Source organism: Podarcis gaigeae (assembly GCF_964106915.1).
Source record: "Podarcis gaigeae genome assembly, chromosome: 13".
Lineage (NCBI taxonomy): Eukaryota > Metazoa > Chordata > Lepidosauria > Squamata > Lacertidae > Podarcis > Podarcis gaigeae.
This window is the reverse complement of record NC_139689.1, coordinates 52255844-52271077: the sequence shown is the minus strand read 5'-3', so window position 1 is coordinate 52271077 and position 15234 is coordinate 52255844. Positions and strand designations below refer to the sequence as shown.

The following is a 15234-nucleotide window of genomic DNA, read 5'->3' as shown; positions in this document are numbered from 1 at the left end:
AGGGGTACCTTTACCTTTATAGAACATTTACCACCAATACTGAGCCTACAGACATGCCAGCCTAGGATATTTTAACTCTGAATTCTTCGTGTGGGCAGTCTTACCTCTGTCATTGCCCAGTGATATGAAAACTGATCCAGATCTGTCAAGTAGATCTGGACCGGGGAGAGCTGTGTTTGGCTAATGTGTGGCCTCCCTCTGATGCTCTGCAGGTTAGTCAGCTCTTCTCGGGAGAAGCCTGGAAAAAGTTGAGAGAGAAGCCCATTAGGAGTTGACCCCAGAGGGAATTACCATTCTGCTATTTTCCATCTATAACAAAAAAATACTGGTTAACAACTCATTAAAAACATTTTATCCCACAGTTCATATTTGTGAAGTATAAAGGGAAATATGCAAGACCCGCAGTGAAAATCAGAAAGATACTTAAACATGCAAACAAACAAATCTTCAAACATAATGAGGAAAGTATGCTAGCAGTATTACACCCTGGACACGATCCAAGTTAAGCACTTACAATCTCCATTAGTTTCCATGAGACAGCATTAAGTATGTGCTTACAATCGCACAGACTTCCATGGGATAATTTAGTAAATAATTAGCTTTAGCCAATCCTTAGAATGACTGGGATAACTACTGCTTAAGTTCTTGCTGGTAGCTTATGCCAGGCAAGTAGAATTGTTGTTCCACATCCCACTTCTTGAGCAGCTGAGCTTCCCATGCTTTGAAGCATTCTTGTTTCAAAAGCAGTTCATCATTTGGCTACTGCTTAGGAAGAGCTGTCTTTGCATCCTACCCTCTATCTCTGAGGGCCTGGGTGTTATTAAAAACTAGGGGAAATTACTTAACTGAGCCAACTATTCATTACTAATGCTCAGTTTTAATGACTCACTCTCATGTTTTGCCATTTTAAAGACAAGTCTGGTCTCACTATGAAACTCTGCGAGTCTTAGCCACAACTAATCAGAAGAAAATACTGCTGAATTCAACAGGGCGATTACTACTAGGTAAGTGGATTCACAACCAGACTTCTTAACAATCAGGTTTTAATAGTGAATTAAGCTGAAATTAGAAACAATACTAAGTGGTAGAGAAACATAAACCTTCAAACAGATCTGATGTACAGAACCATACTGGTGGCAGTTATTTGGGAAGTTCTGGAATACTGCTGAGCTTAGTTATAGTTCTAGAATACTGCTGAAACCGTGGACTCACCACTATTTCAAAATAGAAACTTTACTGGGAGGTAATTGGGAGAACAGAGCAAAAGGATACCCTCCTGGTCTTGTGGAAATAAAACATCTCAAAAGGTCTTAGAAAACAATGCCAGGCAGCTCCAGTGGTGCCCGCAGAGAAATTCCCCAGTGAAAAAATGAAGGCAACTGAAATCTGACAGTCGGTAGGTGAATAAAGCAATCACAGACGTGCTTGATCACTCCTAATAATCGCTTCTTAAATTCTCGCTTTTATGTTGATGATTAGCCATTGTTTCTATAAGGCATTACAGGATGTTTGCCTTCAATCTATTTAACGCAACTTTTTTCCTAAATGAAATTCAACAAAATCATGCTGAAATAAAAAATATATATTAAATTCACACAGATTACCTGTAAGAGTTGAAAACAAGAAGCTGAAGTAATCCAGATCAGTCACTGAGTTGCCTTGCACTGGGTACTTCCATCCCACAAAAGAGGATCTATTTGTTTTTTAAAAAAGGAAGAGTTATTAGGATAAATGAAAATTCAAGTCCAAACGAGATGTGATGGTAGGGGTAGAACTGTTCCACACATGCCTGTCATCTCACAGTCCTTTTCCCTCACCCAACCGCTAAATATCCAAAATATGCCTGGCTCAGGTGGTGGAACACTGAAGATAAGCAGGAAAGCAGGTCTTGTAACTTTTTTCAGGTGTTTACTAGGTTTTGTTTTCTACAAAATGAAAGTAAAAATCTAAGTTTGAAAGAATGCAAAAAGCGAGCAAGGAATATTTATATGAATACATTTTCAAAGCATCCAACCCATTCTTAATAACCTCATATTGTAATAGTGTTTTTAAAGCATAAATAAGGGTTAACGACAATTATATGCATTCTTGAATGAAACGTGAACATCTGAGCTTTCATTGTATGATTGTGAACCTGCCAAATGGGGAGAAAAAGATGAAATCGTGTTGGCAGTCATTCAAAAATTTCTTTAAAAGTCAGGAGCGTAAATGAGCTCAAAATATTTTTCTAAATTATACTAAATCTATACCACAGTATATGGACTCTTCTTGATCAAGAAGGAACTAAAAGGTATGCCCAAACCAGCATCTAAAGAGAAAATTATGAAAATACACAGGTCCCACAATCCAACACTCGTTCTGCAAAAATCCACTTATTCAAACACGAGGCATTAGTACCCAAACTTTGCTATACACACAGCAGGATCAAATATTCAAAGAATAGGACAACTGTGTAGTACTAAAAACAAATAGACAGCCTTACTTTTTTGTGTTTTGCTGGTCTGTGGCAGTCATTTTACCAGAAACCAAGGCGGGACCAAAATTCCATGGCCAAGACCGCATTAGAAATTTCCCCAAAGAAATCAATGAAAACCGTTGACTGGTTATGTAAACGCTTGCCTACCAAACTATTTCCTAAGAATGCAGGAAATTTGTTTGGATAGCAAGACCTTCATGCAAAACGTTGCATGAAGAGTCCACTGGCTCATCTCAAGGAACTGCAGATTGTGTCTGAAGACAATATTTAATAAAGGTGGCGCTGTGGGTTAAACCACTGAGTCTCTTGGGCTTGCTGATCAGAAGGTCGCAGTTTGAATCCCCGCAACGGAGTGAGCTCCCGTTGCTCGGTCCCTGCTCCTGCCCACATAGCAGTTCAAAAGCACGTCAGAGTGCAAGTAGATCAATAGGTACCGCTCCGTTGGGAAGGTAAATGGCGTTTCCGTGCGCTGCTCTGGTTTGCTAGAAGCGGCTTAGTCATGCTGGCCACATGACTGGAAGCTGTATGCCGGCTCCCTCGGCCAATAAAGCGAGATGAGCGCCGCAACCCCAGAGTTGGCCACGACTGGACCTAATGGTCAGGGGTCCCTTTACCTTTATGCCACCTACTGCTTGCTAACACTTGCTAACACCAACATGCTCAACCACAGCTGCATTTAGACATTGGCTAATCTGTTCTGCTTTCAACTAGCTTCTTCTGATGAAGCAAAATCATGAATTTTATCCAACACCTAGTTCAAACTTCATCCATGACCCTTTGTAAGGCTAATAATCACATTCAGCAATGTGATTATGACTTCAAAATCATCCTAAAAGGTGTCACTTCTTACTCTACAATAGAGATTATATCAATGTCAGTGAAATACTGTTTCATTAACTATGAGCTGCAATGTATCATGTTTGTGCTGCAATGCTATGTAAATATGTGGTGTGTCAAATGTTCAAATTGCCTGCATAAAGATAAAATACAAACTTTTCCACAGATCTAGTGACAATGTTAACCTCCATCTGCTGAAAAGGATTGGAAAGATGTGCCTGAATACACTGTTCCCTTGTTAAATATGCTGTTTTAAATGTGCGTTTTATATTTTACTTCCTTCAGTAATGTTTTCTTTTGAAATGTTTAAGATTTTGTTGTTGTCAACTTTGCTGCGTTAAATAGGCATTCTGCAGCTGACCTCCTTTGTAATGTTTTATTTTGAAATCTTCAAGATAATATTTTACTTTCCTGTTAATTATGTTGCTTTGAATGTATAATTTACATTTGACTTTATTCAGCAATGGTTTATTCTGGATTGTTTTATTTGATATTTTAATGGGTTGTAAGTCACTTTTGTAATTTTTTCCTAAACATTTAAAGTGGTATAGAAATGAAATGAACAACAATAATAGCAGCTCCCGTAGAACCAACCCCTGCTGAAAACAGGGGCTGCATCTGATGGCCAATTTAAACAGTGGCAAAGGCAAGACCTGCAAGTTAGGCTCAATGGGGAGCAGCCCCCCCCCACTGTGCCCAATGCCAGCCCTGCTGCTTTCCAGCGGGTGCAGATTCACCTGATGACACAGGTTGATGGCCTGCCAAAAATGGCCTGTGGAAGAATGACCAATGTTGGATCAGATTTGATGGATGAAAGTGGTTCTCCCCCTTGAGTATATATAGCTTAGAACAGGGGTCAGCATTTTTTTCAGCAGGGGGTCGGTCCACTGTCCCTCAGATCTTGTGGGGGGCCGGACTATTTTTTTTGGGGGGGGGGGGAATGAACAAATTCCTATGCCCCAGAGATGCATTTTAAATAAAAGCACATGTTCTACTCATGTAAAAACACACTGATTCCTGGACAGTCCGCAGGCTGGATTGAGAAGGCGATTGGGCCGGATCCGGCCCCCGGGCCTTAGTTTGCCTACCCACGGCTTAAAATACCAGTAGCAGCAATTTTACTTCCTTTGTGTGAAGAGCCAGTGAACTTTCCATCTTTGAAAACATCATTATTTCACCAAACAAAATGAGGGCCAAATAAAAATACCACTTTTTATTATGTTTTATGAAGAACAGTATGACAATTCTTTCTTCCAAACATGTCTTTAATCAGCGGCTATCTTATTCCTACAATATATTTGTAAAAGAAAAATAACCAGATGTTCCAGAGGAATGTACTGACCCAAGACCGTTAAGGTGCTTCTGTTGTTTTCTACCTGGGAGAGGTCAGCTCTGTGCACAGAAATGAATCTACAAGGAGGTTTTTAGGCCACTTCCTCTGTAACATTCAAATAAAGTCCCAGGGTATAGTCTGAAAGTATAGAAGGCCACTATCCTCCTGAAGCTAAGAAGGTCCAGGTATGGTCAGTGCCTGCGGGGATGGGAGAACCACATGTCTGTCACCTTGGATTCCATGGTGAAGAAATGCAGAGTTGAGATGTAATGAAATCACAGAAAGCAACCGCTAAGCTCTACCACGGGAAAACGTTGTGGTGTGGTTTCTTTTATTTCAAATACTTATAATTCACTTTTCACCAAATGGTCTCAGGGCAGGAACAATGAAGTTAAGGTAAAAAACTGTGCATATTCCTCCAAGGTACTAACCACAATGATTTGAGTCTATTTTAACTGTCAACATATCTGGCTCCTGAAGAGGACTCAATGTTGAAATATGTTTGCTCTTTCATTACTAACATTCATATTTATATGTTTCAATGGGGATTTGGCCTCTATAAACCCTATAAAATTGCAGTTTAGATATTTTTATATTTTGTTAATAACATTTTATTTTGTAATGTATTATTTGTAAAAACAGATTGCTATAATAACTCCTTTTTTTTTAAGAAAAAGTATTTTATCAGAGATAAGATCGTATTTTAAGCCTTCCAGGGTAGGGAATGGAAGTTTATTAAGACCACAATTAACAATATTTCAAAAGTAAAGCAGGCAACACAGAATCCATAACCAATCCAAGTAAAAAACATTTTCAATCAGCAACTCCCCCCCCCCTCAAAAGTATGCGTAAAGACACGATGCCTGAATGACGGGCGCCCTTGGGACAGATTAACAACTAGCCTAAACCCACAGCAAAATTGCCAGCTTGCAAGATCTCCATGGGAGGGAGGGAACACTCCTGTCATCGTTCCTCGGGAGCTTGCAAGAAGAGGAGTAATAGCATTTAGGCACAGTCAATGCTGTCCGTCACAACAGATTGCCTTTAAGAGCATGCCATTTTGCTGTGAGGCACATAGCAGCAGCACGACTGTCAAAGTGCCCGCGGTGTATCTTTCCTTTCGCTGGGACAGCAAGAGCCTGCTCCTTATATCATTTCCTCTCCAACTTCTTTTCCCCACAATGAACCTCCATCCCTATTTTTCAACTGCATTTCAGTGTTTGAATATATCCCCCCTCTAATTCGCTTCTTCCTTCCTTATGCAACTGACCCGTTTCATCTATTTTCCTGATGCTTCACTGTCATCTCCTCCATTTCCCATCCACAGCGGCTCCCCTCTTTCCCTCACAATGGTTTCCCCACACCCTTACTTCATGTGCACCACCTTCAAAATTACATTGACAAATTATGGTTTGAGAAGATGCAACACTAAGCTTCTCCTTCAATATTCAAATTTGCTCATGGAAAAACTAAACTGGATAGGTTGCTTACCTCATACGCACTATCCCGATAAGAGTAGTCGATAACTTTACCGATAGTTTTCCCATAATGCAGCAGCGACTGAGAGACGAAAGCAGATTGCCTGGTAAATGTGGCAAAAAATAGACCAGCTGGACTAAGCGATGTTGGGATTCTTCTGGCAAAATAGCGACAGCACCATCTAGTGGATCTGGAAAAAAAAGAATCAGCAGCTAACATCATCTGAAAACCTCAAAATGGGGTGCTTTTTCAGCTGGCAGAAGTTTCCGTGTTCCACTCTAAACTACTGTAAAGGAGAAACTGGTTGCATTACCACAAGGGCCACATCAGGAAATCCCAGAGCAAGAGCAGGCTGAAATTTCACCTGCTGTGGAGAAAGAGGGTGGGCTGTGTAACTGCACAGGGGCCACTCAAGAGAACCACAGCTACCGCTAGGCAATCCTACCCATTTCTTCATGGTGTGTGCCATCCCACAGGTGGTACCAAGGCAGTAACAGATTCAGCATTGTCCACCCCAAATAAGTTATCTCCTCGAGCCCAGATTCCTATCACACAAGGGCCAATCAATGTGCCAAGCTGTATAGTTCGGGGACAGAGATTCCTCTCAGAAAGCTATGGGGAAATGTGACGGGAACGAGCAGGAAAAAGACTGAGTGGGCAGCAGCAGTCCCTTGGGGGGCCTTGATAAAAGATGAAAAGACCAGAGTCACAATGGCACCCACTGGAAACAGAACAGAATGAAAATGAACACCAATGCACAAGTCAGAAGAGCAGTTGAAAGAGAAAGGAATGGAGGGAAGTGGAGGCTCTGCTTGATGCTCCCACTGCAGATTTCAAAAAGGACCTGAGAGAAGCAGGAGCCCTTCTGAGTGTGTCCATGGGGCTGGGGCGAGGCGTAGGGTCCTACCAGAACTTGTCCACTTAGCTCTAGGAAGTTCTGGATGTTGCTTGTGCACAGAGCCCAGGAAGAAGGCACACCAGCTAAAAAGGAATGATGCCAAAGAACTATTCAATTTTCTTCAAAGTACAGCTCAATTATGTAGGTTCATCACCCAGATCCAGCCAGCATCTTCAAATGGAGAGTGAAAAGCACATGTTTCTTCCTTTGCACCTACCCAATCCTTCACCTGAAACAAATTTATCAAATTCTTGCTCCCTTTCCAGATTTTTTTCCACGATACACTTGAGAGATGGTTACAGGATTCGAACTGACAAGTGTGAAATCAGGAAATCTGAGGGGCATTTAACACGGTGTAACTAAAGCCACCAGAGACCTGAAGCTGGATCACACCAAAGGCCCATGTAGTTGAGCACAACAGCACACTAAGGGCATTAAAATATGGCTGGTTTCTTTTCAGTTCTTTTCCTAATGAATTCTAGCATGAAATCCACCTTTTCCACAGCTGTCACACATTGCGATGGAGCAAAATTGATTTAAAAAAAGAAACTACTTTTTTGTAAGCAGCTTTGGAAGGGCTTTGCCTGGGAAAGTACATATAATTTTTTTAAAATAATGAAATATATATGTGGATAGCATTTTCTCCAGATTTCTTCTTTCCACAAAACTAATTTGGCACATGTACCTCTCACTTCCAAAGAACACTACAGCTCCTGTGATAGCTTACCATAATATGAAGGAAGCAGCCTATTATTATGAGAAGAGAAACCAAAAAAATACTCATCATCTGGGATTCCTCAAAAACCAATATTCCCTATTGCTAATTTAAGAAGTTCTGCAAAGGAGGTACCGTAAATTCGAGGAGCAGCAGCTTGCAAACTTTGCAGGATTTCTTTATTTGCCCGGGATGAAGCCGAATAAATAGTACCAATCAACTGGTCCGAAAGCTCGGCGTTTCTCAAACCAAGAAGAACAAGTTGTTGAGGTAGACCAGCCAGCCAACGAGTTAATACTTTGCTCCTGCTTCTAGTATGCGCAAGGGATAAAAAGGCAAGGGGAAGGTAATACGTGTTAGAATATCATTTCAGAGAATGGGAAACTTGGTTTTGAAGAGGAGGAACCCCTCCACCCCAGTTCATCAGCCCATTTTCACATGGCAAATTTTGGCAGGGATTTCCTCAATGGAAGAGAGTGTCAAACTGTTTCTCAAGGTACTCACTGACAGTTTCCCTCTGTGGTTTTTAATTGTACAATGTGTTTTACAGGCAGGGCCTGTAAGACGGAGTTGTTCCGCCTGGCCTTTGCCTTGGAGTCAATTTGATTCCCTCCCACTCTTTCTTTTTTCCTTTCTCCTCCTGTGATGAGGCTACGCTTTAATGTTTTAATGTTGTATTTTAATCTTGTTTTTAAGTTGTATTCATTCAACTTGTTTTTATTATTGGTTGTTAGCCGCCCTGAGCCCAGCCTTGGCTGGGGAGGACAGGGTATAAATAAAATTTATTATTATTATTATTATTATTACTACTATTTACTGTGGCCTAAGTTGCTCGGTCCCAGCTCCTGCCCACCTAGCAGTTTGAAAGCACGTCAAAGTGCAAGTAGATAAATAGGTACTGCTCCAGCGGGAAGGTAAACGGCGTTTCCGTGAGCTGCTCTGGTTCACCAGAAGCGGCTTAGTCATGCTGGCCACATGACTTGGAAACTGTATGCCGGCTTCCTCGGCCAGTAAAGCGAGATGACCGCTGCAACTCCAGAGTCGGCCACGACTGGACCTAATGGGAAGGGGTCCCTTTACCTTTAAGTTGATTTATTACATTTATTTATTGCATGACAGCAGCCCCCACTCTTTCTCCCCCAAGTGTCCCTGGAATGATGCTAAATTGCAGGACAATTTTGTTCTATGGACATTTGGCGTGTGGGGGGGGGGCAGGCAGTAGTAGCTGATGGCCAGTTGCTACCATGAGGGATCCTGCCCACCTTGAGACAACACAAGTACAATATAAAGGAAACGAAAAAGCAAAACCCATTGCCAGTCTACTGGAAGCATCTGGAAACACTGAGAACCACCATTCCCTCTCAAGCTAGAAGGTTCAAAAAAAGAACTTGCTCTAATTAAGTACATATGATTTACACATTTCCATAAGTGTTCAAAGCTGATCATATCATATATAAACAAACAAAATTACAATTCAAGCCTTCAGCATACCTTTATTTTTAGTATTCCACCCAATTCCTATCCCTACTTCTGGAGTGTTCTGTTCGGCACTGCCACACTTTTGACCCAGTCAGCTGCCGGAAATCATTTATTAACATTACACAGGCACCCACATTATACTGTTTCAGACACCTGCTGTTTATTTTTAAAAATTAGCAAGCTTATCCAGACATATAATTTAGTTATGTACAGTCATACCTCCGTTTATGTAACCCTCTGGTTACGTAAACTTCGGGATGCGCGCATGGCAAACTTGGAAGTATTTCACTGGGTTTCACCGCACATGCATGCGCAGAAGCAGTCCTCAGGTTGCGGAAACCTCAGGATCTGACCGGATCGGGATCGGAACGGATCCCGTCCGCAACCAGAAGTACCACTGTATACCTATTTTTAAATTCCGCTGATTTAATTTGTGTTATCATTGATAATTGTTTTATGTATGCCACCTTAGGGGGTTTTTTTATTTAAGCCATTTATATTTTTTCTAAACAACACAATTTTCTGAAGATCATCAGAACATGTGGCTCCTGGAGAAGCAGTCTATGTAAACAGAACAGGTAGGAGGAAGGAAAGATTTGCATGGGGTTGGGAGAACACCCTACAAGTTGAGTGTCAACAGAGAATGGGAGAAAAACCTTCCTGCATGAGAGCAGAAAGGAGATGGTCTCATCCAGAAGTGGGTGGGCCAAGCTTTCTTTGGGAGCAATGTCAGGGCAGGGGCATTGGGCATCCATTCCCCACATCTGCCAGGAGGATACCAAGCCCTTCTTCCTCCACAAGGCCACGCTTCAAGAGACTGGTCTCCATCGCCAGCACACAAGCTAATGGACACAGAGCAAAACTCCAGCCCCCCCCCCCAGCTATGCTGCTGCATCCCCCCCCCCCCCATTCTCCCAGCATGAGTGAATAATGTGAGTGCATGTGAGAGCATGAGTGAATAAACATGGTACACATGTTTTTTGAAAGGAAAAACAAGTGTAACCTCTTTTGTCCCAGTTTGGTGGGATTTTATTGAATACATAAAAAAAAAAGTACACTTGTCTCTTCCACAAGCCTCTCAAGAAATCTGGGTTAAGCAACATCTAAATCATTGAAGTTTTTTCTTGATGTAATACAGAGCCTTTATGTACAGAAATACAGGTTTTTTACTTCTGTAGAGGTTTTAAGTCGTGTGCACCACATGACTCTTGTGGATACTCTCCACTTACTTGTTCCTATCTTATTATTATTATTAATAGTAATAATAATAATAAATTTTATTTATACCCTGCCCTCCCCGGCCAGAGCCGGGCTCAGGGCAGCTAACACCAATAAAATTTCAGTAAAAGCATAATGGGGGGGGGGGGAATTTAAAATACAGGTTAAAATGCAATTTAAAATAAAAGGCTCATTTTAAAAGTCAAAACCATAAGGGGAGGGAAACCAGCTTTATCATTTTTCTTGTGAATGTAACTTTCTTCTTCCTATTATTTATTAAATTTATGTAAAGCCCTTCATCCAAGGTAAACAGGGCAGTTTACAATATAAACATCCATGCCAGCCTTGATTTGGTTTAGTTTTTATGTGTTTGTCTGATAAAGTTCTATTCTGTTATTTGGGTTATATGGACAATTTTTTTATTTTAAAAAATCAAGATAAAGCCTAGTTTAGACTTTGGGAAATTGAACTGAAAGCTGAAATGAAAAATAATAATAATTGTTACCTGTTCGTATGAAGGTTCAACTCTTCCTTCTGATAAACTCTGCTAAAAAAATTCAAAAGCAATGTACGAATAGGGAAAGAAAGGTTTCTTTGCTGGTAAAGAGTATACACGGCTTTCATTAGCGTCTCTGCTGCCACTAAGAGGGAAGACAAATGAAAAATGATGTTTTACCTCCTCTTCATTCTTTGGAACAAGTATTCAGCAATTTCTTGCACCAAACCACACATTTAAAATGGCTAACTATGAAACTATAGCAAAGGCCAGTGTGGCATCAGATGCAATTGTGTGGATGTTATTGTATATTCATGCTAGAGTGTCTTGACATCTCAATCATAGCTGTTGATGTTTCCCTTTTTTTAAGGGAAATTCCCTTATTCCAAATAGGATTCCTCGCAAGAAAAGGGTAAAGTTGACAGCTATGATCTCAATGCACAAATACCCCCCCGCCCCGGCACATATATATGTAATTTATTAGTCGTTTTCTTTTTGCCATGGCAACTCAAAGAGATTCCCACTCTTACACACCACATTTTTCTATGTGAAAACCTAGAGTGCTACTAAAAGAAATTAATCATGAAAATGGGACTACTTCCGAATGGCACACATTACATTCTCTTGTCTTGAAGATAAAAAAAGAGTGCCATTGCTGTCTCTCCAACTTGGGCTATGTGAGGAGAGGGAGAGAGAATGAGTTCACCAGAGCCCTTACATCAAGGACTCCTCTCCTGGCACACATGCAGGTCTCCCCATCATAAGCTTTCACTATGAAAATGTACTGTTTTTAACATCTCCATCTCTCTGTGTGTGGGGGGGAGGGAAAATACCCATTCGCATTCAATCTCAAATGTGCTAGCCTTCCACCCCTTCTACACAATAGCCTTTAATCAGTACCACCGCTACCTCGTCTGCCAGCTCCCACTCCAGGGCTGAGAAATCTCTTCCCCACAGCAAGCATCACAAACGCCCACAATCCTTCCATGCCAGTTTGCCCTCTAAAACCCTCCTTACATGCAAAAAGAAAGCACGCCTTATCCATCATATCTTACGGCCAAGTTCCCTCGTCTGCCACAACACATTTATGTATCTACAGTATACAAGTATTCCTGTACCACAATATGTGTACAAAAACATATAAAAACCTTTGAAAACATAATTACACTGACTGGCTAGTGAAAAGGTTTTAAGCAGCTGCCGAAAAGGCCTGTTGGCATAAAAGTGTATAGTCTTCCACTTCTTGCCTGCAAAGGTTGGCAAACTGAAAATTTGATCATTTGCAGTTCACCTTCCTCAATAGAGTGTACTACTCTGAGCAGCTGAGTTTCTAGCTAGGGAGCGGGAGGGAAGAAGATGGTGCTTTGGCACTATGTATGTCAGCTCCTTTGCCCCCTAGAGTTCAATATGGTTCAGTAATTTCTGTGGAATATGGAAGGGAAGCTGTCAGGACATCAAATAACAGATCTGGGCTTTTAACAGCCCCAGATTATACACTATGATTTTATTTACTGCCTTTCTATCCCACCTTTCCTAGGCAAAGTATCATATTTCAGCCTGATGCCCTGAATTTACACACAGGGGAGGGGGAATCTTATTTCAATAAATGCTGAAGTATGTGAACCATGAAATAAAATCTGAATTTCTCTATACAGTGGTACCTTGCATTAAGTATTTAATTCATTCCGGAGGTCCGTTCTTAACCTGAAACTGTTCTTAACCTGAAGCACCACTTTAGCTAATGGGGCCTCCTGCTGCTGCCGCGCCGCCGGAGCACAATTTCTGTTCTTAACCTGAAGCACTATTTCTGGGTTAGCGGAGTCTGTAACCTGAAGCGTGTGTAACCTGAAGCGTATGTAACCTGAAGCGTATGTAACCCAAGGTACCACTGTATTGCTTTTTCAATACACTGTATTGCTTTTTTTCAATTTTAGAAGGGCAAAGTAGCAAACAAAACACATGTTGAAAAATAAGGGGGGAACAAGTTGCATTCGCCCTGATTCTACAAGGCACCGGGGTGAAACCACCTCAGCTTCCTCAGCGGCAATTTCAGTGTGGGGCCAGGGCCGACATAGCTCATTCCTCCCTCCATGCGCCGGTGGTGGAGGGACTCAGGAGCGGTGGTTGTTTCACTTGTGATATACCACCAGGTGAAGGTGCCATCGTGCTCTGGCCCTCAAACAAGTCCTGGGTGGTGTATTTGATACATCACCCAGGCCTAATTTCATTATAAGAATGTCATAGCTGTGTCAGTCTTGAATATCTCAAACTTACAAGATTTGCCTTGTCTTCCAATTCTAAGCTTACAATAAAATCCACTGCTGGTAACTTCCTTATTGAACATCATGAGGGGGGGGGGGAATCTAAACATTTCTAAAATCTGGTACCTATAAGCATATTCAAATGGAGAATCTATCACTGTAAAATGATGCATGCAGCCATTTTTTCCTGCTGCTAACTCTTGCTACAAACAGTGGTTTGGCACCACAGTGAGTTCTGAAATATAAAAAGGGTGCGTCTCCTGATCATATCTTTTACAGTCAGGAGAGAAGGTAAACTGTATTAATCTAAGGCACAAAACTGCTCTAAATCACTTCTGGATTGGCTCACTAAAGGGAAGTAATGCAAACAGCCTAGAAAAATGCCACATATTGGTAAATGCATAGACAAAGACTGTACACTCAGTGGGTCTTACCTTTGTTTATTTGTATCTGTAGAAGTCTCCACGTCACTTTGAGCAATTTATTCAATTGCCTACTGTTTAACTTACAGCCATTGTGAAGGGGGAGCTTACAACTATCGTGGAGGGTCTCTATCACAAACTTTCTAATCATATCTAACCAATGAGAATCCATTTGCAGTGTTGAAGCACTCGCCAATGAGACCATGATTTCGCATAAGGTTAAATTCAACATGAGATGATCAATGTTTGACGACGTCATACAATACTTGTTGCTAAATGAAAGACAGAGAAGTGTTTATGAAAACTGGCACAAAGTATTATTCAATAGTGAAGAATTCTACTGGGGCCCATAACTCTATAGATATTTCAAATAAGAAGGCATATACTCCAAAGCGTTAAAAGTTTCAACAGGTTCTGCTGCAACATGAACACAGAAGAGTAAGCTTCTGAATTTCTCCTGGTGGCAATGCCAAAAAGCAGGAGGAAACCTTGCAAACCCAAGGTTCACTGGGGACTATTCCTGGAAAACTAGAATTTAGCACATATTTGAACAAACGCCAGTGTAAGAGAAAAGTGCTGGTTGCATATATCAGTCTTTCATCCACATAGGACAAGCACAAATTACTATGGAGTACACAGGTATCTCTCTCCAGTTAGTTGGCTTATGCAATACCCTACATCAAAACACGTGAAAAAAACAGAACTCAATCAAATTTATTGTCTGAAAATATGCTCTTATGAACAAAAATGCATTACTTATAAAGGAATTACGGTTACTCTGAGTTCACAACAACAAAAATTCCTTACAGTGAGGATTATGGGGGAACTGAGCTTTCCCCATTGCTACTCCAGGATTTTTCTATGGTTGTGAAAATTTAAGAACTCGGATCACAACCTACTGATTATCTGAAAAGGGAACCACTCAACTCTGGCTCTCCTGGTCTTATAAGCAATACCTTTTCAAGGGCTCCTTCTTTCGGTGCTTGCTTGTTTCTTGGAAAGAGTAAGGAAAATGAGACATGAAATGGTGCTTGAAATCATTCAGGTAATTTGCTCGAAGCCACACTTCCTGTAAGAAAGGCACCACACATTAATAATTTTCTCCAAGTGCTAAGAGTTTTAAGGAAAGGTATACAAATAGAAAGATCATAAGGGGCTAATTTATGGATTTTTTTCCAAACTTGATTAGGTAAGAGGACAAGGATGCAAATAATTTCCTGTGACATATCAGTTCAGCAACTTCTGTTTCTTACCATTTCATCCAGATCTTCATTTTGCTTTACAAGCTTCCACAACAGGTATATGATACCAAGTACTTGCTCCATTAGCTGCTGAGATCCAGGTTCCAGAAGATTTCCAAGAATGGGAGTCGCAAGTTGTGCAGGCGATGCTTCAATCCAACAATTAAGCAGCAATGGAATTATAATTTGAATAAATCGTTTTAAATTTTCAGGAGATGACAGGCCATTTTCAACACTGCCTGTCATACTTACCAAAGACCTAGAACAAAGGCCAAAACATTCTTTACAAAACTACTGCACAGAAAGAAATGTGTTTACAGTTATAGTTCTACACACACCGACCCAGAATAAGCCCTGTTTGACACAGTAAGACTTATTT

General features: G+C 41.0%; 1 protein-coding gene and 1 long non-coding RNA gene across 8 annotated transcripts in view; one reads left to right on the top strand and one right to left on the bottom strand.

Moving 5' to 3' along the window:
- Positions 1-15234, top strand: part of LOC310830356 — a 108883-nt gene that overhangs the window by 5877 nt on the left and 87772 nt on the right. The window lies entirely within an intron of this gene.
- TEX10 (testis expressed 10) overlaps positions 1-15234 on the bottom strand; it is a 37465-nt gene that overhangs the window by 16497 nt on the left and 5734 nt on the right. For all 7 annotated transcript variants that reach the window (XR_014557436.1, XM_083709202.1, XM_083709201.1 and 4 more), the window contains 8 exons: positions 14868-15114; positions 14571-14683; positions 13627-13886; positions 10941-11076; positions 7874-8049; positions 6138-6315; positions 1605-1693; positions 105-238 (listed from right to left, as the gene is read on the bottom strand). Coding sequence is in view for 6 of the 7 variants with exons in the window: in XM_083709202.1 (XP_083565328.1) it covers positions 105-238; positions 1605-1693; positions 6138-6315; positions 7874-8049; positions 10941-11076; positions 13627-13886; positions 14571-14683; positions 14868-15114 (1333 nt within the window). In the remaining variant the exon portion in view is untranslated. The remainder of the gene's footprint in view (positions 1-104; positions 239-1604; positions 1694-6137; positions 6316-7873; positions 8050-10940; positions 11077-13626; positions 13887-14570; positions 14684-14867; positions 15115-15234) is intronic.